Below are 26,443 nucleotides of genomic sequence, written 5' to 3' on the forward strand. Positions count from 1 at the left end.
GATTTTTACATGCAGATGACATGTGATTGCATTGTGACTCTTTTATCTGTGACAATTTGTAAAAACTTTGTAATCCAATCTACAAAACAAACCGAAATACAAGGATACATTTAATATTTAACATAGTGAAAATATAAACATATAAATTAATCATTCTATTTTCAAGGACAATGGTAATAGACAGTAATATGATAGATGTAACTTTAAACGTAAAAAGGGAAAACTGTTAATCTGACAGCAAAAAGGTTTTTCTTTCTTGGAACAATATACGCATTACAATTTGTCGAGCGTGAATTGATGAGCATAACCTAAGGCCAATATATCTGCCTGAATTTATCATGGTCATAATTTGGTATATTCAGCTTATTTTTCATATTATCAAATACTCAAAGTATGATTTTTATCTCTAATGTGCACATTTACAAACCATTGAACTGAAAGTGACTTATTAACCTGAAAACTATTGAATCAGTTATCTGGACAAACGATGCAGCATGGGTGAATTTGAATAAAGAAAGTACTTTGTAAAAAAAATCTGGCGTTCGTGAGTTTATATTCTAGCAATTTGATGCATAAAAATAAGGAGTTTTACAGCATGGAATAATGTGCCCAAATTAATGACATTTACATTTTTTATTTAATTGGTTTGCAGTAATCTTTAAATATATTGTTAAATCTAACTCTTATATAGAAAAATATTAATGTGGTGTAATTGTCTTCCCTACATATGATGTGTTTAATTCAAGCAAATCAGTTCTGTTGAAAGATAAAATGTATATTACAATAAATGTCATCTACCACAATTTATCTAATACGTGCTGTGAAGACTTCTCAGACCTTTCTCTCATAAGTTTCCTCTGTTGTATTTTTAAGCTATGTCATTGAATTTAATGAATTCGAGCTCACATCTCATGAGTTGTATTAATGTCAAGTTTTATAAAAAAAAAAAAAAGGGGGGGGGGGTAATAAGCATCTGTGCAATACATTTGAGGTGGATTTTTTCGAGCTCAACCGGACAGGCCAAAAAAGTAGTAGATTTAATAAAAACTCAAAATCAATAATTTCTCATTTAGATGTTTTATTGAACATAAAGTATTCTTAACCTTGATTACTGACATATAATTTTCAAAATCTAAATACTAACATTAAAAAAAAGAAACACAACGTAACGAACAAATTCAATACCTAAGTAGTGTCTACCCTAAAGATGGCAATACTACAGTTGTAAGAACCAGATTTAATTTACGTGTCTTGGCCTTTCAGTAGGACATCAATAATTATTTCTTGCCTCAGAACAATTAAAAATGACGCTCTTTATAAGCGAAATATACACCGATGTCGTTGTCTTAGCTCAAAAGCTAGACAAGTCTTGTTGTTTTCAAAGAGCCATGGCTCATTAATGGTATATAATGAAAAAGACATGCATACGTCACATTGATTTTTGATACAACCATTCGAAGTCCAAGCTCTTCTTTAGAAATGGTTCTAAACTATAAATGATAATCATTAAATAGATTTGATATTTAAATTCATTTTGTGCATCTTAACTTACAAGAAATTAATTTTTTTTTAAAATGAGCACTCAATGAGATTTGCATGCTATTTTTTTTTTTCATTTCTAAGATTTCAATAGAGAAACGCTTGATGCTTGATGCCGTAAGATATTTTTAGATGATTGTCCCACTTTTGAGAATTGGAGGCAAGTGTACGTGTTGAAATTTAAATACAAACGTGAACGATGACTTTCATTGAAAAAAATTTTTGATTTGAGATTATCTCTCTCTCTCTCTCTCTCTCTCTCTCTCTCTCTCTCTCTCTCTCTCTCTCTCTCTCTCTCTCTCTCTCTCTCTCTCTCTCTATGTTTCGCTTTGTCAGCAATACATCTGCAACTCGACACAATTGTTGATATTGTAGCATAATTTTTATAACATAAATACACATTTCATTCAAAAACTGAAGAAAATTTTTTAAGAAGATATACATATACGAGAAAAGTTCCAACGTTTAACAGCGTGGACTTTAAAATACAATAATGCAAATCTGTATAGGATTAGAAGTGGTGTACAAAAAACAAAAAAACATGTTTGATGAATAATCAGATGGGTTCTTCGAAAATTATTTTCACCTTTAACATTGGCGGCAGGTGTAGTTGTAGACAAAATAGTTATAATTATAGAAAAATCATCAATTCAATTCCAAGATTAATATGCACAACGTGATACGAACAGATGTTTTGAAGGACTTAATCAGCAGCTTGGATTGTTATATAAGAGTGTTTGTGTTATAGACACCCTCATGCACATTTCCTCTGCTATTCAACACTGCTCAACGAAATGGGTCTTCTAGTTGTCTTCGTTTTCATTTTTGGTAAGTATTTTTGAGTTGTAATCTAGCCAGAAAAAATAGATATGATCAAAGGATTACCATTCTTTATTTTAGAAAACAGTGCTTTGTATTAGCTAATAGCCAAAGGTCAGGAGATGGGGGCTGGATTTATCCGAATTACATGTATAACTGGTACATTTAAAACAAATTTTTTACCAGCTCCAAACTTAAAAAAGTGTTTGAGTTGCTCCAAAATTTGATCTTTTATATTTGAATTCAAGATAACGTTTGAGAAAATATTGAGGAGGGCGGCGACATTGAAATTGATATAATTGAAATGAGAGTGGTTGCCTTATTTGAATATAAAGATGTAATGGGACATGCCGTGAAATCAATATTTGCGGTAGCTGAGGTTTGAATAAATTTGATTTCTATCTTGTTTTCAGGAATGTTATATTATCAAAGGTTCAGTTTGCTTACATTTTTTACGCAAGGGAATGCCGAATTTGGCATGACAAAAAATATTTGATATATTATGCTAAACATATGAACATTAGTAAGTTATTTGTTTAAAGCAATCTGTTTTGGCAGCAATTGGCACTACGGTTCTAGCAGGTGGGGAGGACCATACAATTGCGCAAGCAGCTTGCACTGGAATGGGCTCAGAGAAAAGATACACCGCTGCAATTCCTCGAGAACGAGGCGGAAAGTCATGTCAGGATATTTGTAGTTCAGTGACCGACATGGACGAGGAAACTGAATATCCCGGAACGTATGTAATTAAAGTACAACAGAACTTATATAAAATGCACGTCTAGTTTTAGCAAAGAAAAAAAATATCACATTCACTTGTTTAGAAGGCGTTAACAAATTCTGATTAATTAGAAACCTAAGAAATATTAGCTTTAAAAAAGTACTTTTCTTTTACATTGTAATTTGGATAAATTCAAATATATGGTAGTTTCAGCTGCAGCAAAATAGGGGATCTAGAATAATGAGGTTGAAAACATTAGCAATAAACGGCCTACCTTGTTAAAATTGGATTCTGAACCAAGTCATTATGAAGGTTATATCTAAATTCTGCCGATCTTTTCTTTTAAATAGTAAGCCATATTGTATCGAGGGGATTCTGATCTATCAGAAAAAAGGACCAAAGGACACATTGAACACTAAATGGATGAACACATGGAAGTATGGCGCCAAGGGTTGTGTTCAAACAAAATGGGGACCAAACTTCTGCTGTTGCTCAGTGTAACTGATTGAACAATAAAAAAGAATGATTTTTCCAAGTTTCTTTACGTCTTTTTTCCTCTTGGGTGCTGTTTTTAAGATCATTTATTAGAAATTTAAAAGAACATGTTTTGGTTCTACTGCAATATTAAAGATTGCACCTGATTATTAAATATATGTAATACCGTATGTTTGGTGTGAAGGCAACATGTTATTGACTTGACCTGAGGATATAATTCTTGCTTTAAGACGATTGCACACATCTGATTGACGGTCCATCGAATCATATGTTGCCGAATCCAAGGTCAGCAACTGTTGGTTTTCTCTTCACTACTGATGCAAACATAAGCAAAACTTTTAGTGGAAAAACTGTATTAAGGAGTATGTTTATAAGGATTGTATAATTTTATCAAAAGGGTAAAAGTAAATAAAATATGTTGTCACAAGTATTTGCTCCATTGTTCCTCGTTGCTATGTCTGCTTACGTCCAAAGTCCTTTTAACATGAAGCTCAAAATCCTAATTTCAACCAACAAAATCAATGAATAGACTTAATATGTCTCAATTTGAGATTGTATATTTTTTCAAACTAAGAAACTAAAGTTATAGAACTTTGCTTTTATTTTTTAATTGTATTGCAAGCCCTTCATCCATCAATCAGTCAATGGGACAAATACAACTGAGACAGCAGAGGGTAGACAAACGATTCGGACAAGTATTCTTCAAAGAAATATTGTTTGACAAAGACGAAAGAATTATTTCATTTTTCTTATTGTTTATTGTTACCGCATGTTTCTTTTTTTACAGGCAGTAATTTGATAAAGTAGGATAAGAATCGGACTAAAAAACAAAAATAACTGCCCCAAAATAGTTTTTTCATAGATATCCTTCCTATTGTTTAATGTTTGTCGTTTGCTAACATCTGAGCAAAATTGGATCAGGCAGAGAAAAATTGCCCTATATGAGAACTGATATGTTTTTCTATGATCTAAAACCTTGACCTACAAATTTTGTTTGACTTTGATGTATTGACGGATTGACATTTTGTGCGCAATAAATATGCTTGGTTTTTTGTATGTGGATGGAACTGTACCTTTAAGTAACGTCAATCCGAATTTCCTGTGGAGCTACTTTTCTGCATCTACATTTAAAATCATAAACATTTTAATAAAATTATTTGTTAAAGTTCATTCGTCAAAACCGTTATCGAAAGTCGTATGTCTTTGATCAAAACAGTTATATCTTATGCAGCATATTTTAAATCATTTTTATTTATAAATACATGTGTACCCCGATTATAGAACAATGTTCATTAAACAGTATGAAAATAACTGAGCAATTGTTGGATAAAGAGTTAGCAACGTTCTTCAACTTTCTTTGTTAAGTCAGATAAAATTGTAAAAGCAAAGTCCTCTTACATTCAGATTTTTAGCTTAAAAACCAATCGGAATGATACCTAAGTGTATGAAATATCTTAAATCAATTTAAAGATCGTTTGTTCATATTACGATCACGGGTTGCATGTTTTCAGGACTTAAGTCGTAAACATATATTACATAGAGAAAAATCTGGATTTAAAATTAACCTCATTTTTCTAGAATTATGCCTCTTTGTTTATATTTGTCAATTGTCAAACATAATAGGCCCTGCTTTGGTAATTCAGATTTACATGTAAAGTAAATGCATATCTCATTATGACTAGCTGAAGAAGGTTAAACTGATATTTATGACATAAATGACATTCATAAATTTCATCATAATTTACATGTACTTGCTTCAGTGAATTAATTCTGTGTTTTGAATAAGTTTTTTGTACAAGATTTATTTCTTTATTTTAGTAGTGAATTGTCTAACGTCTAAAGTGTAAGTCCTTTGTCTAACATATATTATTATCTATATACTACCAATTTATCTTGCCTTCGATTGCATGTCTGTACCCCTCAAAATTAAAACTGAATGTCGAGAAAACATTTTCCTTTATATGCCAGTACATTCAACGTTTATCAAGTTTTATCAACAAAATGTAAAATAAATAGCACGTTTCTCTAATTATTTTTATAGGGGATGCTTACTCCTCCTTACAAGGTAAACGGAAAAGTGTGCTGTTTCCAGCTAATGTTGTTTAGGTTTCTAGTTTATCTGAATTTGAACAACGCGTTCAAAACAAATCAGTGTAATATAGTTTTTCTTTGCTACAATTAGACGTACATATTTGTATAATTTTGTTGTACGTTAAATACTCACGCTCAGGGAAATTCATTATCATCGTCCATGTTATTGAGCTATAAATATCCTGACATGACTTTCCCCCTCGAGCTCGAGGAATTGAAACGGTTTATCTTTTCTCCAGCCCCAATTCAGTGCAAGCTGCTCGCACACTTGCATGGTCATCCCCAATTGCTAGAACCGTAGTGCCAATTGCTGCCAAAATAGATTGTCTTTTAACATCAGTTTTTAACACAATGTTAGTTTTCTTTATATATTATGCAATTATAATATAAATTATAAATATTTTTAAAATGTGTTGAAAATCGTCCATATCCGTTTCCTAGCAAAATGAAACGTTCAAGATTTTTTTTCGTTTTTTTTTAATCTCTTAAATCTGAAAACGTGCTAGCGCTGGTAATAAAAACATAAAAATTTTACGCACTAATGAAATGTTTGATATTTTCAATGACAATTTACAACGATTGTATAAACATGTACGATATTTTTTCATACCAGAGTATGCAAAAGAGCGTGAAATTTGATATCAGTCGAAAGAATACTGCAAACGTTTTGAAGTCTTGTGTTTTATAATATATATTTTTATACTGAGACAGCTTTTAAGTGACATTTTTAAAAATAAATCATACGTTTACAGTACTTATCTTTCATGAAACTAACAAAAATCTATGAAACCATACCGAACTTTATTTTAATCAGCTGACAAACTGTGTCCGAATAAACACGAATATACATCTCACGGATATATTAACATTTCTTGAGATATCCCCTTGTTTTCCGTCAAAAAATGAATACGTTAGCATATTTGCACATCTTGTAATTAATAATGGCAGCTGTCGAGTCAAATCAATCATTCAATTATAGTTAAAAATTTTCATAAATATGTGAATATGTTGCATTCGTTTTAAGCACGAGTTACTATTGATTTCTAATGGGTGGCTATGGGATAGTGCCCCTTTATGTGAATAACGATCACCTGAAAGGATTGGTAACTATTAGGATTGAAACATTTCATAATGTTATGTGTAGTCATTCCTTACAGATATTACATTGGTTAACATAAGGATAACAACGTCTTAATACGTTTTTTTTAATAATTTGACATAATGATTTAAGCTGAAGTAGCAAGGGACATTTTATATAAGTACTCGTCAGTATTTAGGACAGGCATACCCTTGCTCTAGTAAAATGTAAAAAAGTTCAAAAGCTGGTAAGAGTAACACGTACAATAAGGGAACCCTTTTGGCAGCCGCCTGCCCGCCCGCCCGCCATTTTCATCACTTTAATAACCGGATTTTTCCGTTGGAAAACCCGGTTAGAATACCATTATCCCGCTGCATCTCCAAGCCTATATACTACATGCAAGGAAAACCGACTATATCTTCAATTTTTACTGATCAGTGTTCACATCCTGTCCCCACTTCAATTTTAACATGCTCCATTTAAAAGTGTGGGTGTGTGTTGGGGGGGGGGGCTCCCCCTCCCGATGTTACGTGCCTCCAGCTCCTAAATATAAATAACCCCTGTGTGTTCAAGATATAGGTACTGCCTTTCAAATTAAAAAAAAATATAATCAAGCATAATTTAATTTTGTTTTACCCGAAAAGTGATACCTAACAACGCAATGTGTTAAGAGGCTTTAATTTTATAACTTGTAGCATTCCAAAAAATTTGAAACGTATTTCTGTATCAAATATTGAAAAAATGCATTTGAAATTCTTAACCATAGAATATATTCAGATTTTATAATGTACTAGAATGCACAGCAATGAGAAGTGCGCATTAATCCCTCCCTTTTTACGGAAAACACAGAGCGGCAGTCCAGTTGCATGGTAAAGAAATGTCACCCCCCCCCCCCAATACTCATGGTTTTTAATATATCGAATAATTCTGATTTGTTTGTTTGTAACAATCAGGGAGATAATCGGGTTGCGTTCTGCTGTTGCGTAGCTACTTCACTGAAGCACTGTAATTAAGCACGTGCTTACAACTTTTTTACTGATTTCAAACTTTAAAAAAGACTGGCGTTTTTTTTTTTATTGCAAATCATGACAACCTCTTGCGTTTGTCAATAAAATTTTCCTGAAGCATCCCGACTTCTAATACATTTAATATTTAATGGGATATCTTCCCAGTTCAACTGGTAGATGGTGAGTTGAAGCACGAAATTTTAAAAGAATTTTTCTAAATTTCAGGGGCAAAATATCTAAATTTTGTCATATCGAAAATTTGTTTTAAAAATTTTATATATGACTCCTTTTGATGAATTGTTTATATTAGCCACATAAATGTTTTTTGGCTTTTAAAAAAGAGCCCGTTTCACAAAGATTTCCTAAGATGTTTCCTAAGATAGCACTTAAGATATGCCCAAGTTATAACTTAGGAAGTTACTAAGATTTGTCATAGTTGTTTCACAAAACTTTCTTAGCGTAAAGCAGTTGACTTAGTCTTATATTAAGGTACATTGTAAGCCACTATCATATCGTATTATTAATTGTAAATTAATACCGCTCACGTAAGTTCTTTTCAATATGACACGAATGTAAACTAAATATAAGTGAATGTAAAAACTCATTCTCTTGCTCGCCTAGAAACTTCTTAGAAAAAGTAAAATGTGTAAAAAGAGTGTAAATACATGTAGTATAGTGTCTACGTGCATGTACTAAAATTTTGTATATTAGTTTACCTTCACATGCATACACGAGTAAATAAGAATTACGTAATAAACCCGCAAATTCTTTATAAACGGTATTTTTGGAATATGAGAGAGAATGCATTGATCGTAGCATCTTTTTTTGTTTATTGCTACATATTCATATATTACTTTATCTTGTAAACATGTATTATTTGGATATTTACTGTATCATACGGTATATTACTTACGGAAGACAATAATCACATGAAGTGACATAAGGATTTGCAATGGTAAGATGTGGAACTTTTAGACTAAGTTTAATTAATGTAATTAATGTAATTCGTGGTTTTTTTTGTAATGGTTGATATATAAATGTGTTGTTATTTTTTACTTCATGTAAAAGAAAGCATCACAAATAAATGTATCTCGTCTGAGATTCAGAGCTAGAAGAAGCGAGGATAAAATGCAACTATTCTGAATGAAAGAGCATTCCCATGGAGGATTTAATTTGGCGTCGACATTCCTGATCCACTTCCAGGTTACTCCTACCCCCTCAATCTTCTCTCCTCCACGAACAAAAATCAAATGAACACCACCTCCTTACAGAAAACATCTAAAATTTCTCCCGTAACAAAATGTTTATTTCGCGGAGGGATAGGACAAATCAGCCAGTCATTCTGTAATTGAGTATCTGTTTAAAATGTCGGTGATTCTCGGGCATGAATAATTCACTTACCATCAGTGCACTAGTTTTAAATATACCCGCTATCCATCTGCGCGTGCGACCAGATAATTTATAAAAAAATTTAAAGTCTTCACCAAAGAAATTAATTAAGAAATATATGTACGTTTTTATAGTTCTAAAGTATTAAGTTTAGAAGTAAAGAGAAAAATGTCTTAATGATACGTGAATTCTAGTATTTCTGTTCAACTTTAATATGCGTATAATTCATTTCAATAAAAAACATAAACAGTCGCCATGGTAAGTTTGTTCCTATGACATCGATTTACCTGTCTTAAAGTTAAGAAATAACTTAGGAATTTCATAAGGTAAGACTGAAATAGTGAAACGGATAGGCAGTGAACTCAGGAAAAAGTTCTTTCCTAAGATATAACTTAGTCCTAAGTATGCTTTGTGAAACGGGCCCCAGATCTTGAAAATATAATTCCAAGGTTTTTACATTCTTTGACAATTTCTAAAACTCTGTTGTGAACATAAAAAAAACTCTTTTACACATAGGTCTTTTGGAAAAAATCAATACTTTTGTTTTATCTATATTAAGATTTCATTTCCACTCTTTTCAATAACGTTCAAACTCTGATAAATTCTCTTTGGCGGACTCCAACAGTACAAGAGAAAAAGTCAGACACTGTGCCATTCATCTTGATAAGTGATTTATCTCCTTTATACATATTTGTAATATATACAAGCAATTTTATATTTATACACGTACATAATTCATTTTCTATTGATGTGGAGAAAACTTAGCATACCAGCAGTATTTTTTTTCAACAAGGTAATTTTCTAAATCATTGATGCACAATGAAAACAAAATTTTAGCCAAACAGTTACAGTATATACATTAGTTCTTTTAACCAAATATATGGTTTGAGAATAATTATATATGTTGCCCGACATTTGATTGATGCAATAAACTAACAGTACTAACTACCTCAGTCAATGATTCTCTCTCTCTCTCTCTCTCTCTCTCTCGCTCTCTCTCTCTCTCTCATTAGGTCCCTGCCACACTGTCACGATTTTGAGCTACGATAGTGTACAAATTCAATAACCGCACTTATTCGGGGTTCATCGTAGAAATAGTCGTTGCAAATCGGCAAATGCAGTAAATGTTTTGTGCACGGTATTCGTAGACTTTTGCACGACACTCGCGCTCTGTACTTGTGCATATATAGTCGCAATAAATCTTCAACTTTCTTAAGAAACTCCCGAAACCTCGTAGTACTCACGTTGCTACGAATATTCTAAGATCTACCCTGAGTATTTTTTCGAGTTCATGCGATTGTTTCTCAAATCCTCCCCGAATGTCCTCATAGTGAATGGGAATGTAGTTCGAATTGATGCGAATACAACACGAAAACAGGCGATCGGGGGCGATTGCAATACGAGAGTTCTGCGAGTGAATTACGAGTTAGTACGAAAATACGAGCCTAGTCAGTGTTTCGTAATAGTATTCTTCTTTTGATCACCAAGTACATCGTCCAGTGACTATGTTAGTTACTTACAGAATCTCGTCTTTCGAAATATTATATATACTTGTAATTATTTCATTCTTAAAAATAACGATTTTTGTTTTTCATTGATAATTTTATTCATGGAATAAATCAAACATTACTGCTGCCGCTTTCATGATTATTAAACCATTCATGAACTATAACAATCTCACGAACGATCTTCGTGTTCGTTTATAACTACAACAATTGATAAACGTCCGTCAGCAAATTATTATCTAACAATTTTAGTCACAGTTGCAAACATTGTCACAATGTGGTTTTCGTTGGTAATATTAACCCACAATTTTACATCTACGTGTACTTGTTTTCATTTTTTTATATATAATTTATGGGAATATTACTCTGATTTGAACATATTTTATTGTGTAAATTATATATTACACAAAAGGATTGGAAACAAGTTCTTACAACTTACTGATGATAATACATACAATATATACAATTGTCATAGTAATATTTCATGTTACTTATAGTTATTGATTTTATAATAATTATATTCATAGACATGCATTTACAAAGTAATTACAAATATATAGTAGATAACGTTAATATACAGTATAAAAAGCAAAGGCAAAAAGGAATTTAATCATTAAATCTTCCAGACTCTTTAATGAACTTTTGAACTGCTGAAAAAATAAAGCAGTTTGTATTGTAAGACAAATTGTCACTACACCAAAGAAGCAAATGTGAGTTAATCAAAATTGTTTCTTCTAGCCTATTAAAAAGTAATTCAAAAAGACTGTTTCTTGCATTTACATAATTCTTGCATACAAAGAAAGAGTGATAAACATTTGCCTTCTGACCACAAATACAATTGAGTGATTCAATAATGTTTCTTCTATACAGATCATAGTTCAAAATACAGTTGTGTCTGAACTTACTATGTAAAATATTAATAGTGCGTTTACCAAATGAAAAATATTTTGGAGGTTGAGGAATTAATACTTTCAGTAATGTTTTTCTTGAAAATGTTGAGAGACGTTGCTTCCCTAACTTCTAATTTGAGAGAATTCCATTTCCAAATGGTGTCAGGTACAAAAGATTTTTTGTAAAGTTCTAATCTGCTGATTGGAACACTATAATTTTCGCTATTTCTTGTGTGATATATTGAGACATTTTTTGTTACAGGAGGAATAATGTGGCTCAAGTAGTCAGGTACTTGATTTGTGTGAATTTTAAACATGGTTATTAATTTAGCCTTATTTCGTCGACTGACCAGAGGTTCCCAGCCAGTTTCTGTGTAAAGAGAGTCTGTAGATGCTAAAATGGGTAAACCAGTAACAATCCTTGCAGCACTTAATTGAACTTGTTCTAATCTCTCAATGTCAAACATATTGCAACTGTTTATATTATTACTATTTATATTATTATATTTATACTATTACTCTGCATAATCTTCTGTTGTGAAATTAAAATAAAATATTTCCAAGAAAGTTTTTTTTTATTTTTTGCAAAATTGCAATTATTGATTTGTATAATGATCACTTTACAAATAAACACACTATGCAGTTACATATTCGTAAAAACTCGTAACTATTCGTGGAAATATCGTGTATCAATCGTACAGTTTCGTACTCATTCGCAAGAGTATCGATTAAAAATCGTCTCCATCTTATCTGCTCGTAGGAAGATCTCAAAGTGTTCGTTGCTTAATCATCGAAATTCGTACATGAATCACCACAATTCATCCTGTTATCGCACAAACATCGTATATGGTCGAGCGGACATCGTAGTAAAGTTGTACTAGATTCGAAAAAGTACCGCCTGTAGAATAATTGAAAGACTGACATGGCAAATATTGGCGGTTTTTAACTTTTAGCAATTCTTGGGCAATTGCTGCATAAATAGTGACAGTGTAACAGGGGATTTAAAGTCAAACAAAAACGAAATTTGCAATACTTCGGGCTTTGTTGGATTTGATCATGCAAAAATATCTCATGACAATGCAAAGAATGATTGATTCCTTCAATACATTGTAATTCATAGATATCTGAAGCTGAGTCATCTAAATAATTTATAAACCCGACTGTATTTCGTGGACAGAAAAAAAACAAAGCAACCAATTAAGCTGCATAAAATTGTTGTTTCAAAGAGACTCGTTTTGCCCCAAACCTCTTTTTCTAATGTTAATTTTCATACTTTAAAATTCATTCATACATACCGGTCACGATTGGGACATATTAACATATTGGTTGGACTTGTTGATGAAATAGAGATTATATATTATCATATATCTAGAAATCGATCTCGGTTTTTAAAGTGAAAAATTAAAGCAACGACTTGTTCAAAAACAGACGGTAAAGGGACACGCCGAAAAAACATGTTCCAAACATCGCATTATGTTTTCGTCACTCTATTTCTTGAAGTTTTCTGTAAGCAGAGAAGTGTTTCTTACTCTGTAGTGGACATCGAGGCGCCTAACTACCCATTAACGGTGTCTTATCCAGATTTTAGTATTTTGCAATGCGGAACGCTGTGCACAGAAGATAGCTATTGCACAGAGTTTCTATTCAACAAAACAAACAAACAGTGCAACGCAGTCCATTGCGTAAACAAGCCAGGCTACTCGTATCAGGTTTTGAGTCCGAAAAATGACGAAGTACTCCGTTTCCGGAAAGGTAAGAAATAAATTTATATCAAAACTTGTTCTGTAATTTGGCCGGCGGTTTCATTCAACTAAACTAAATGAGAACTATCTTAACAAGACCTTGGACTTTCAGTATAGGACGTAGCTATCTATTCCTTGTGTCAAAACAAGTTAAAAATGACGCTGTTTCAAGCGAAATATGCACGGATTGCGTAGTCTTAGCTCAAAATCCAGACAAATCTTGCTGATTTCAAAAAGCCATGGCTGAGTGGCTAGTAATGAAATAAACAGGCTTACGTCACATTGCTATTTGGCACAACTACCCAAAGTCCAAGCTCTTGTTAAAATGGTTCTACCTTTTAACACAGATTTTTAAATTGTTTATATATCAATGTTACCGGTAAGGTAAAAAAGTCGATTCACTACGAACGTTCCATTTAGTTAAAAACGAGAACAATTTGATTAAGAGAAAAATTCAATGTACAGTAAAAATAATGTTACATGAACAATTATTCTGCCATGTGACAATTTTTCCTCTAGATTAAAATTTAGTAAAAGACAAACTGATTTAAGTGAGCCTTTGATTAAGATTTAGCAATATCATATTTGGTTTGATTTTTTTTACCATGATCATATGCAAAACATTTTTAAATGAGAGTAATTAATTCACGATTTATAATTTCAAATTAGTGTCCATGGTTATTAATTACCTATTTACAAGTTTGATACTTACCGTAATTGTTAAATATTTAAATTTTGCTTTTCAGTTCAGTTCTTTATTAACTTTAAGCTGTACAGCTTATCAGTGCAGATTTAGATGTTAATGGTAATTCATTACAGATTTGAACTGGACGTACATGGGACATTATTATTATCATGTAGAAAAAAATGGGAAGTAGCCAAGGTAATTTGAAAAGGAAGACTAACAAAATGTTTGATTAAAATAATGTTTGTTTTTTTTTTTTGTTATTATGTATTTTTTGTTGTTTCGTTGTTGTTAAATATATCTTATTTAAAGCAAATCAGCCAACACATTAATGTAATTAATTGTGCATATCTAAACTTGCATGAGCATAGAAAAAAAATAAAAGCAGTATAGCTTGGGCCTATGAGATTCTGATAAAAATAACACTTATAGTACAGAGTTAAATACGTTGTACACATTGGTTATCAGGTGGAAAACTAATCTTCAGGTTTAGTAATATCATTCATTTTTTGTCTTCTTTTTTTACATTTATTTCTAAAATAATACTAGTACTTATGATTATATTATAACAGTTGGAGTGTCAGAAGCTGTGCTCTTACCTTGTGGAGATCAACAGTAAAGAGGAATCCGATTGGCTGGCTGCTTCATTTCTCATGAAAGGTAATTGTTATTTGTTTGATATCTCTAAGATGGAGGGGTGGGGGGGGGGGTTGATAACTATTTTTATTCGGTGATTTTGGTTATTATAGACGATTATATGTATTTTGAAATGAATATATACATTTTGCGTGTTTGCGTCATTTTTGGGTTGCGTGGTTTGCCTTTAATATTGTTATAAAATTGACGTTGCTCAACTCATTTTATGAGTGACACTATTTGCGGGATCGGCCACCTTTCATTATATCAACAGTTATAGACTTTCAGCATGGATTATACAGGTGTATAAATTATATCATTAAGAAACAATTCTTTGTGTATAATGAGGTGATGAAATACGGTCAGACGTGATCAAAATTTGATCAAAGATTTGATCACGCCCGACCGAATCACTCTATCATATTCAAAGACTTCCGTATCAATATTTTTCATTATTTTCAGCAATAGTTCAATTGAATATTAAATTCTTGATATTTTTGAGTTTCATTTCGTATTGTTATGCAAGATCGTCCAAATGTACAGCATATACATCTTGGGACAGACTATTAAAGTATTATTAATAATCAAGGTGGTATGGAACATCTGTCGATATTAATGTGGATTAAAGTACATCATAACTGAAATACATTCACCAGTTAAGATTTTTTAAAATTTACAATATCTAAATAAAATAGCTTTAAAAAATATTTGGAGAGGTAAAAATTGCAAAATTGTAAAATTATACATCATGTTTCTTATCTTCACTTCTAATGAATATTAATGTGATCCGCCATTTATAACGCCACTGCGTAAGAGTGCGGGAAACGCCACCATTGAAAATACGATGGAAGAACTGTTTGTTTACAAATAAGAATCACGTTTTTCATGTCTGAAATTAGATATATCTTATATCAGATGATACTTGGAAGATTATAATTCCGATATTCATTTAAATAATGTAGAAGGATATAAATTATTAATTATGTGAAATAAAGGTGGAAGACTATTTTTAGCGTCAACAACAAGGTACATGTAAACGGAGTAAATTACCTTTCTCCCTGAGGGATGCATGTACTCAGAGTGTTTATTTATTTTTTATTCAAAATTTCCTCTTGCCGAAAATACAATTGTGGTTTAAAACGACACGGAACACAAAGAACACGAACCTGACTAGCAAAACTCTACAACTTCACGATGGAAACTTATTTTTAATTCGGCATTAATTCCTATTACGTCTACATGTATCTACATGGTCTCCGATGGCAATCTTCCCTTTGTTCCTATCCTTCTCAATCTGTCCCTCTTTTCTTTCCTTGCCAAATGTGTCAAACCTAACGGTCTACCCATTTTTCTCGTCGTCGCCATTGTTGTGGATATGTGTGTCACGTAACCCATTTAAGGTATCACGCGATTGCACAAGGAATTAATTTCATTATATGTTACTATATAGCTTTAATTCAGTTAATTAATTAACTATACTTTCAGCATATAATTCATGAAAGAGAAATTTTAGTTAAATGCTTCAAGAAAAATTTTAGATCAGAAAAATAACGCCTTATGCGGCTTTTAAGAGAGATAATTGAGAGTAAACATACCTATCCTCAAGTACACGTGGGTTCCACATGTTGACAAACAGGCTCAGCACCATCCAGGAAGTTGCATCATGCGCATCTAAAAAAAAATGGCTCCATTAAAATACTATAGGCCTAAAATAAGGTGCCAAAAAAAGGAAGAAAGAAACGAAATTGTCGCAATATATATGGAACTACAATTGGCTATTTCCTAGGGTAAGACCTTTAAGGCGGGATTAATTAAATCATTTGAATTTTTTAGTGGCAAGTAAAATAATAATTTTTCTTTATTTCTTGTATCTTTGTTATTCGATTGACGTATACACTTATAGCCCTATCCTCAAATAAAGTAGTGAAGCAAATAATCAGATCATGTTATTGTTATTCACAAAAAATACACCACATATACCTTTAATAAAAATAAATCCTGGTTTTATGAGATATTTGTCAATGAATTGGCTCTGTTCATTAAGTAACGCGCTAGATGTGAAATAAAACAATTGTTTTAAGAAGTTTTCGAGAAGCATCTCGTTAACATTGTTCGGTGAGATAAGATTAATACCCCCAGGAATTATTTGCTTAGTACTGATGACCTGATTTGATTAAAAAAAAAACAAGATAGTCAGCTGTAAAATAAGTAAACTCGGTGCATACTCCTGCTTTTAACGTTATATGAGGGTTTCATTTGTTTATATTTATGACATCATAGGAGTACAAACTCGAGTGTCGGATAATGTCGCCCGCGGTGTTTTTTTCGAGCTCTGTCGGAAAGGCCCAGGAATTTCTTAAGTTGCAATTGCTAACGTGCAAGTACCAATTATTGCCAAAAAATACACAATTTACCTCTATTACTCTTTTCATGTAAGCTGTCACATAAAAAATTTCTAGGCGAATCTCTGCACTGATCATTAATATAATTTGAGGAATAATTTTTATTATATTTTCATCAATATCGACTTACTTATGGCTAAAATTAAACCCTGTCCAACCTTCGATTTACCGGAAGTTCGAGTACCAATCATTGCCGCTCATATATTTTCGTTAAACCAGTAATTAATCTGTAAAAAGGTCAAACTTTTAAAAGAATCTATTAATATAAGATAAAATGTAAGAATATAACATAGAAAATTATATCATAAACGCAATTCAATCATATCATAAGCAATATTGTATTAAATGTCCCTGCAGCCACATGCACACAAACGGGGGAACATGTGCTTCACATCTCTTGGGACAAATGATTAAAATTAAAAGCTTTTGAAATATTAGTTTAAGTGTGTCTAGTAAAAGAAATAATGTTTGTGAAAGTTATTAGCAACGCCTCTGATTTAGACCGCAGGTGCGTGTGGATAAACATTTGATCCGCCTCAGGTTGCAAACAAAATGGCGTCTTACAAGCAAGCAGACGCCCGGCTTTCTTTCTAAAATATTGTGTAGTAGAAATTGTATATTTCGTATTTTTGTCAAATATCATAACACGGAGGTAAATATTCTTCGAATTTGGACCTAAACAAAAATTGGCCTGTCTTCAAAATGGATTACAAGTCAAAGATTCAGTGGCATGTGTCATTGTACGGATACAGCTGAGATACGTTTTCATAGGCTTACGTTTGTTAAGGTGTGTTCCAAACTGTTTGAACTAGATTTCATCATTCCCAACTCTTATAGTGTCTTAAAAACTCTATTATTTATTCATTTTTTTTTATTTATGACACACTTTACAAGCATAAAATATGTGGAATGTAAATATAGTGTGTTGAAAGCTACGGCAGTTATAACACTGTAATGGACACAGGGTACTCAAAGGTTAAAAAAACGAGTTTTATTATGACGTCACAAACGTTGAACGCTGTTAACTGCAACGTCATAAGCGAAAATCAAAGTTCACGCTTGCAGCTGTTACTGTGGCTCTTCCATTATCATAAACTTACCCTTAGGATAAGATAGGAATTTTAAGGTATAAATCTCATTTTCAGACAAGGCATGAAGTTAAAATGATGTAAATATAAGCATTAAATCATGTTTGTTTTTAAGTATACAGTCTCATAACTGCAGCGATGCTTGCATACAAATTTCCATAACGCGCTAACGCGCCTTACTCAATTTGTATGCACACACCGCTGCAGTTATGAGACTTTATACTTCAAAAAATCATGATTCAATGCTATAATGAACTTTTTCGTGAGGTCACAATTATCATAGCACGCGCTTATCGCTTGTCGCTTGTGTTTTTGTAAACATAAAATCTCGGTTTTAATAGTTCTGCGCGATTTGTCTATTTCAAACGTAAATATAAGTAATAAACAGCAATGTTAAAAAGTTCACCGGGATGTGAACTTGGTTGGTACGTGATCAAAGCTTTTAAGAAACCCTTCGGGCTTCACAGGATTCGATCACGTGACTAACCAAGTTCATATCCCGGTGAACTTTTTAAATGGCTGTTTATTTCTTGAATGAACTTTTTCGTGACGTCACAATGATCATAGCACGCGCTTATCGCTTTTCGCTTGTATTATTTTAAACATAAAATCTCGGTAACTTTAATAATTCTGAACGATTTGTCTTTTTCAAACGTAAACATAAGTAATAAACAGCAATATTAAAACGTTCAGCTGGATATGAAGTTGGTTGGTACGTGGTCAAACCTTCTGAGGAGCCCTTCGTGCTTCATAGGATTCGATCATGTGACCAACCGACTTCATGTCCCGGTGACCATTTTAAATTGCTGTTTATTTCTTAATTCAAAAAGCTGAAATAAGCAATGAACATCCTGTTATCAAGTAAGTTGGAATATGAACTTGTTTAGTCACGTGATTAATTCCTGTGAAACCGGAAGGGTTTTTCAAAAGATATGATTTACCAATGAAGTTCATATCTCGGTGAACTTTTTAGCATTGCTGTTCATAACTTTATTTACTTATGAGAAAGGCAAACTGCCTAGAATTATTAATTATAAACGTGTGTTTATGTCAAAGAATCAGCGAGTGCAGTAGTCATTGTGATGTCATTAAAAATTTCAGAAAATTATTTAACGTCTTTGCTATTTTATAGGCTTATATAAGGAATAACATATGTAAATGTAAATATTTAAGAAATAAACAACGTTATTTAGTGAACATGGCGTTATGAATAGCAATTGCTCTGTTGGCATATTCCATGATGCGCGCTAGCGCATCATGGAAAATATGCCAGCAGAGCAGTTGCTATTCATAACGCCCTGTTCACTAAATAATCGTTGTTTATTACTTATATTTGCATTTTACCACTCGCAAATGCCCTGTATTAGCCTAGACCTTGACAGTGAGCTATTGCATCAAAAATAAACATTCAGACTGTAATGTATTTTAATTCACATAGATTTGTTAACAGAATCAATGATATGTTATAACAGTAAATCTTTTAAAATGTTATTATAAGACAGGTTTTAATATTAAATACATCAATTTTATGTAGTTGGAGAAAAACACATGAAGTATCGTATAATAATTTAATTCTGGTTGTAACGCGGCATTTGATTGGATAGAAAAATTTAGTTAAATTTGTATAACCTGGTTTGCACGTCACAAGACACGTCACAATGCACCAACGTACTAATTCACTTGACGTTACGTTTGAATTTTGAACAGATTTATATCATTTTTAAAAGTAAAACGGACTCAATTTGTACAGCAAATTCCAGAAAATTAAATTATAAGGAATGAACTCAATGTCTACTCAAGTTATACTCGTATAACCTGGGTTGGAGCAATTTACGCTTTTTTATAATCCGCTTCGCGTATTATAAAGCGTAAATTGCCCCAACCCAGGTTATACGAGTATAACTTGGGTAGACATTGAGTTCATTTCTTAAGTGGTTTAAATATATAACGTCATGGAAAAGTATATATAACGTTACACCTTAATGACGTCATAGTATACAGACGGAGCAATTGCGATTATAGAAAAATAATTGCACTTCCATCCCTATGGACTTACAGTGGGAAAGAACAATGCATATGCAAATATACAGCAATAAACGTTTTTACTATGCTATAGGTTCATATGAGGAAAGATGAAATACAAAGAAATTAAACTGTCTTGCTATTCTAAGGTTAAAACACAGTATAAAGAAACATACTTGTAATGTAAATATTCCTAAATGAATCAATGATGGAAACTGTTGTGTCTTTCTTTGACAGACAGTTGTGACAGCAACATTTACCTTAGTTGCAACGCATGTACAGGAGGTAACGACAGAAGCACAGAGGGAGGATATCTATGGGACCATTCGAACTCGCTAATAAGCTTTACTAACTGGTCCCCTAAAGAACCGACTGGACGAACCACTGAAAACTGCATTCAATTAAGGAGAGATGGGAGATGGAATGACAAAGGGTGTGACAAACTGCTATATTACATTTGTGAAAAAAAATGAAATTTAAGTCACGGTTTTCAGTTTCGATTAGAAAGATAAGTCTAAATTTGTTTCCGTCTTAGGAAGAAAACTCTTGCATGAAAGAGGACAACCCACGAATATCACAAAAATGGAGTCAACGTTCATTAAAAATTCCCCAATATGTCAGAGGGTGTGACAAACCGCTGTATTACATTTGTAAAAAGAAAATGACATTTAAGTCACGCTTTTCAGTTTCGATTAGAAAGAGAAGTCTCAATTTGTTTCCGTCTTAGGAAGAAAACTATTGCATGAGAGAGGACCACCCACGAATATCACGAAAATGGAGTCAACGTTAATTAAAAATTCCCCAATATGTCAATTAAACATTTAAAATAATTGTATAATATTGCATGTATTTATATCACGCATTTTGACCAGATTTTTATTTATTGTTTTCAAATCTTCAGTAATCCTTTGAATCTTTTGCAAATAGCCTGATAGGAAATGACATTATCATACAATAAAATGCATAGTTTATTTGGGAATAAGTACATGCATTTTTTTGTTATCCCTCCCACTATAACTAAAGTGTAACGTATCATTTTGTCGCATCATGTCTGTTTAATAGCATATGGATTAAGGTGGCTGACTCCACTGAGAAATATTTTCTCAGATCAGCAGAAAATTACTTGATTATGATAGATATCATAATGGATAAGAAGTATTTAAGTCTAATAGGCAAACAATTGTGCAATTTTTGATAAAAAATTGCATTTTCAAAAATTTAATTCAGTTAATATGAACAAAAGGTCCAGCTGGATTCGAACTCATGATCTGCGGTTCTGAAGCCCAATACTTTAGCCACTGACGTTATACAACCCAAACGGACGACATAATCAGTTTAACAAAACATTTAAATTGCCATCTTGTGACGTGTCTTAAAAAGTAAAAGTGTAGGTGTAGTGAGGTACCTTAAAGCCAGTTGAAATAAGTTATACAATGATCTCCATAATCAATATATGTAAATCAGTTTTGTTTCTAGGATAGCCAAATGGTCCAGATGCTGCATACACAACAAAAGGAAAATGCAGTTGCTAAGCGATGCAATTTATATCACATCTGAATAATTCAAATCTTTCCAGTTGTTCTTTATGTGTTAAATATCAAACTAAGTAAGCTAATGAGAAGAGAAAATCAATAATTCTAATCGAGAAATTGTTTATCAATTTAGCTGAATATGCATTGAGTTCTTTTTTTAATATATCCCATTGAGTTAGACAAGGCCAAATAAAAGTCATTTATTGCATATAAAAGTATCAAATATTTCGACTAAACCTAAAAAAAATTCTTAGTGCCTTAATATTGACGATATCAAAGCACTTTTTCAAAGTACATTGACTTGGTCCCAAATTTAACCCACTTTTCTCTTTTTTTCAAAGTTCGTAATTTTTCAAAGTGCGTTGTGACAACCCGTGGTGATAAATGGAGATGCATGAAACACGTCTCTCCAGTAGTCATCTGGAAGCTATCTTACTGTCACCTAATTTAATGCACAGGTATATAAAATAAATACACTTGCGCGCATTTCAACGTTGAAGTAAATTAATCCAGGGGGTTAAATCAAAATTCAGATTTCAGAGATTTTGTAATGAATTTTTTAAATTTAATGATTCAATGAATTTTTTTTTTTTTTGTAATTTGCGAATTAATACAATTTGTAATTCATTAGTATTTATTTTTAAAATATGATGTATGAAAATGTAGTGAATTGAAAAAGAGTTGTCATCAAGAAGTTGTTTTTTCATTCTCCTCTTTATATACATATCATAACGAAATACTACAGAAATTGGTTAAAGTGCATTGGCTAGACAAATAACGAATAATTGTTTATATTCGTAGAAAAGTAGGTAGTTAAGTCCAGTGATGAACCTGTCTGTGCCGGGTCAGAAATTATAAATAAAATGCCACGGCTGACCACGGTGTGTCAGAACATTAGTATGGACTTGAGCTCATGTACTTAAAAGTTTCGGAGATTGGAGGTACAGTGCCCGTGCGTATAAAAAGGAGGTGCGTGAAAATCAGCTCTCCAGTAGTCAACTGGAAGCTGTCTTTTGCCTCCTCTTTCTTTACAGATAAGACCATATTAAGATACTTGCACGGTTTTAATAAAAGTTAACAAAAACGATTCAGAGGGTTCAAGTAAATGTTATAATTTATTTTTAGAGTTTTTGTAATCAATGTTTACTGTTATTAATTATGCATTATATTATATTGTGGAATTTAATCCGAATGTTTCATAATTAAAATACTTTGAATAAAAGAAGTAGTCAACTAAAAGCTGTCTTTTGCCTCCTCTTTCTTTACAGATAAGACCATATTAAGATACTTGCACGGTTTTAATAAAAGTTAACAAAAACGATTCAGAGGGTTCAAGTAAATGTTATAATTTATTTTTAGAGTTTTTGTAATCAATGTTTACTGTTATTAATTATGCATTATATTATATTGTGGAATTTAATCCGAATGTTTCATAATTAAAATACTTTGAATAAAAGAAGTAGTCAACTGAAAGCTGTCTTTTGTCTCTTCTTTTTGTACAGGGTAAAGGGCTACTCCCCAGGTCGAGGTGGAGATAATTCTGGGTTATATAACTTTGCACAGGCAACGCCAGGTGTCTTGTCAAGGACGAATAAGATCCCGAGGATCAAATTAACTGAATTATCGTACTGAGCGAAATCCAAGTACATTAGTGGTGGAGAATTTAAAATATCGGATAACAAAATATATGACTGTCAGTCCGAGGTTGTTTCTGGGTATAATTTATTATACAACCATAAATATTTACATACATCTCTACCCGATTCGATCACACACCCTGTAATAATTGAAAGACTTTTTGATTTATTCAGAAATGTTACTATAAAGAAATTAACTTAATTTATTTATTACTGTAATGTTCATTTGGAGTGCGAAACCGAATATATCTATCAAAAGTTGGTTATCTTCACAGATTTTGTTTTGTTTTGATTTGCTTTTTACCTTATTAGAGGAATATACATTAACACTTAGTAAAGGAGCAACCTTTGACTTGCTCGTTTTATATTTTGAACATTTTGGCCTCTCACCGATTGCAAATAATCTATATTTCAGAGTTTTTGTAATCAATGTTTACTGTTATTAATTATACATTATATTATATTGTGGAATTTAATCGGAATTTTCTATAATTAAAATACTTTGAATAAAAGAAGTAGTCAACTGAAAGCTGTCTTTTGCCTCCTCCTTTTGTACAGGGAAAAGGGCTACTCCCCAGGTCGAGGAAGAGATATTTCTGGGTTATATAACGTTGAACAGGCAACGCCAGTTGACTGGTCAAGGACGAATAATGTCCCGAGGATCAAATTAACTGAATTATCGTATTGAGCGAAACCCTTGTATGATATACAGATTTTAAACACGGGCTACTCCCCATGTAGAAGAGGAAAGTTTTCAGTAAAACACCTTGGCTAGAGCACCCGCCAGGTGTGTGCATGCCGAGAAACAGAAGATTCCGAGTATCAAAATTGACATTTAACGAATGAACTCAATGTCTACCCAGGTTATACTCATATAACCTGGGTTGGGGAAGTTAACGCTTTAAAATCCACAGAGAAGATACTGAAAAAGCATAGTTTGCTCTAACCCAGGTTATACTAACATAACTTTGGTAGATATTGAGTTCATTCCTTATAACTTAACTTTCTGTAATTTACTTTACAAATAGAATGCGTTTTACTTTTAAAAAGATATTAATCAGTTCAAATTTAAAACGTTACATCAAGCGGATTAGTAGTTGTTTGACGTTGATGCATTGTGACGTATCTTGTGATGTGCAAACCAGGTTATACAAGCATGTGTTCAAGATGGTATGCGTTTTCACGAGATTTAAACAACTTTTAAATTGTAGGGCATATTTTCAAAAAAACTTTACCCCATATAACTGTGGTTCTATCCAGTCAAATACCGCTTTACAACCACAATTACATTAAAACATCCTAAAAAGTCATTATAATAAATTGATGGGTAAAAGTCCGTATGATATATTTTAACCAAAAAAAAATATTTAAAAAGGTTTTTGTATAAAATTGCAAACTGTATGATAAAATGAATCACGTGCTTTTCATCGCAAATTATATCCTAGCAAGTAATACTGTTATATGAAAACAATTCATAATACACATAAGGAGAAGTGTACGCATGCCCCCATCTCAGCAAACCCTGCTACAATGTAAAAATAGAAAAGCGTTACAGCAGCACACTATTAGGGGTTGACCATGTAGATTTTGGCTTGTTCCATTAAGCGTTAGGTCTGCTTGCATTTGCGACGCTTAATGATAACATTGTATCATTAGGCGGCGTTTTATCATTAGTGGTTGATATTGTCATCTGTTAATGCAAGAATTTATAGCATTAGGAGTTGCAATTGCAACGCTTAATGCTATTTGTATCATTGGGCGGCGATTTATCATTAGCAGTTGATATTGTCAACTGTTAATGGAAGAATTTATAGTATTAGGGGTTGCAATTGCAATGCTTTATGATATTTGTATCATTAGGGGTTGATACACTGGTCTGGATAAGGTTTGGTTACTAACATTAGTCATCGCAGACCAATTTATCGGGAGTAAACGTTAAAATAAAGTCGTCGCGAATAAACGTTGGTTTACAGTAATGCAGAAATGGGTTTATTTATATCATTTCATTAGGCTTACATACTAATTTTTATTACAGTTTTGGCTAAATTATCGGGGATAACACTCAAAGGATAAGGTTTTCAGGTTGCACTGTGTATTTATACGCCATGTGACGACATGATTAATTATTATGAAGCTTTATGTCGGGTTATTGATATAAGTTGAAAAAGTAACAAAACCATAAAGTTGAACGATTAAATTTTTTCTGTACACAATTGAAAAATTGTTTAATGCTGTTTTATAACTGTCTTTCATGAGCTAATACGGATTTTCTCGAAAATGAAACGTTTGCTTTGAATTTTTTTATGCGTAAAATTGCTGACATCTCGGTGTAAAAGTGTTGCGCGGCTCAAACCTATGATGTTTATAAAAAGATCGCAAGTAAATGAAATAAGGTACCGTTTTGGTTTTTGGGAGTTGATTTTAATCAACTCTCCTATGCAGTTACTCTGGCAAACCGAAAGTGAAACAGTGTTTGGACCTAAGCACAAATCATCACCGCTGACAAGACGTAGATCTTGAAAATAATAGATAAATTCGGTGTACTGTATGCTGTACCATTGTTTTCAAAAAAGTATCTATAAATACCTTGAAAATAGTCAGATTTTATATAGTACGAACAATTCAATTGTTTTATGTAGTTGCATGTATTCCTACGCTAGAGTTCAATATAGTCTTATTCAACCAGACCCTCGGCTGTCTCCGTAAATCTCCGACAAGCAGAGAGTCTCTCTTGGTAGTCGGAGATTAACGGAGACAGCCGAGCATCTGGTTGAACGAGACTAAAGTTCAATATTTCTTGGACCCAGACGTGTACAATTTTTTAGAAACATTTCGATTACTGATACACAGTTTGATGGAATTAATTCTATCTTTAACTATTATATAAACATGATTCATATGGGGTTTTCTCGAAATATTTGTCGGAAAAGTTCGATAATTCATATTATAAAAATTTGCATAACATATCGTTGATTTTAAAATTGATGATAATCAATAAAATCAACTTCTGACAGTACTTCAGTACTTTAATTATCCCCTTGCTAAGGCCTCGGGGAAACGAACACACGTCTCCAAGGCTTGGGGGATACAACACACACATATACAAGGCTTACAGAATACAAACCCACATATACAAGGCTTGGGGGATACTTACACACGTATCCA

General features: G+C 32.4%; 1 protein-coding gene and 1 long non-coding RNA gene across 4 annotated transcripts in view; both read left to right on the plus strand.

Moving 5' to 3' along the window:
• LOC105339334 (lithostathine) overlaps positions 1-22,869 on the plus strand; it is an 82,841-nt gene extending 59,972 nt beyond the window's left edge. For 2 of the 3 annotated variants that reach the window (XM_066084250.1, XM_066084259.1), the window contains exons 3-4: positions 14,534-14,621; positions 20,347-22,869. In XM_066084250.1, coding sequence (XP_065940322.1) covers positions 14,534-14,621; positions 20,347-20,582 — 324 coding nt within the window. In that variant the 3' untranslated portion in view covers positions 20,583-22,869. Of the gene's footprint in view, positions 1-14,144; positions 14,160-14,533; positions 14,622-20,346 lie in introns of those variants that run through there. The other variant, XR_010713921.1, reaches the window with a different exon arrangement.
• Positions 2,218-3,600, plus strand: LOC105320531 (uncharacterized). The gene is made up of 3 exons (XR_010711385.1): positions 2,218-2,367; positions 2,917-3,097; positions 3,430-3,600. It is a non-coding gene; the product is annotated as an uncharacterized lncRNA (long non-coding RNA).
• Positions 22,870-26,443: the final 3,574 nt, after the last annotated feature.

Source organism: Magallana gigas, chromosome 1, assembly GCF_963853765.1.
Source record: "Magallana gigas chromosome 1, xbMagGiga1.1, whole genome shotgun sequence".
Taxonomy (NCBI): Eukaryota; Metazoa; Mollusca; class Bivalvia; order Ostreida; family Ostreidae; genus Magallana; species Magallana gigas.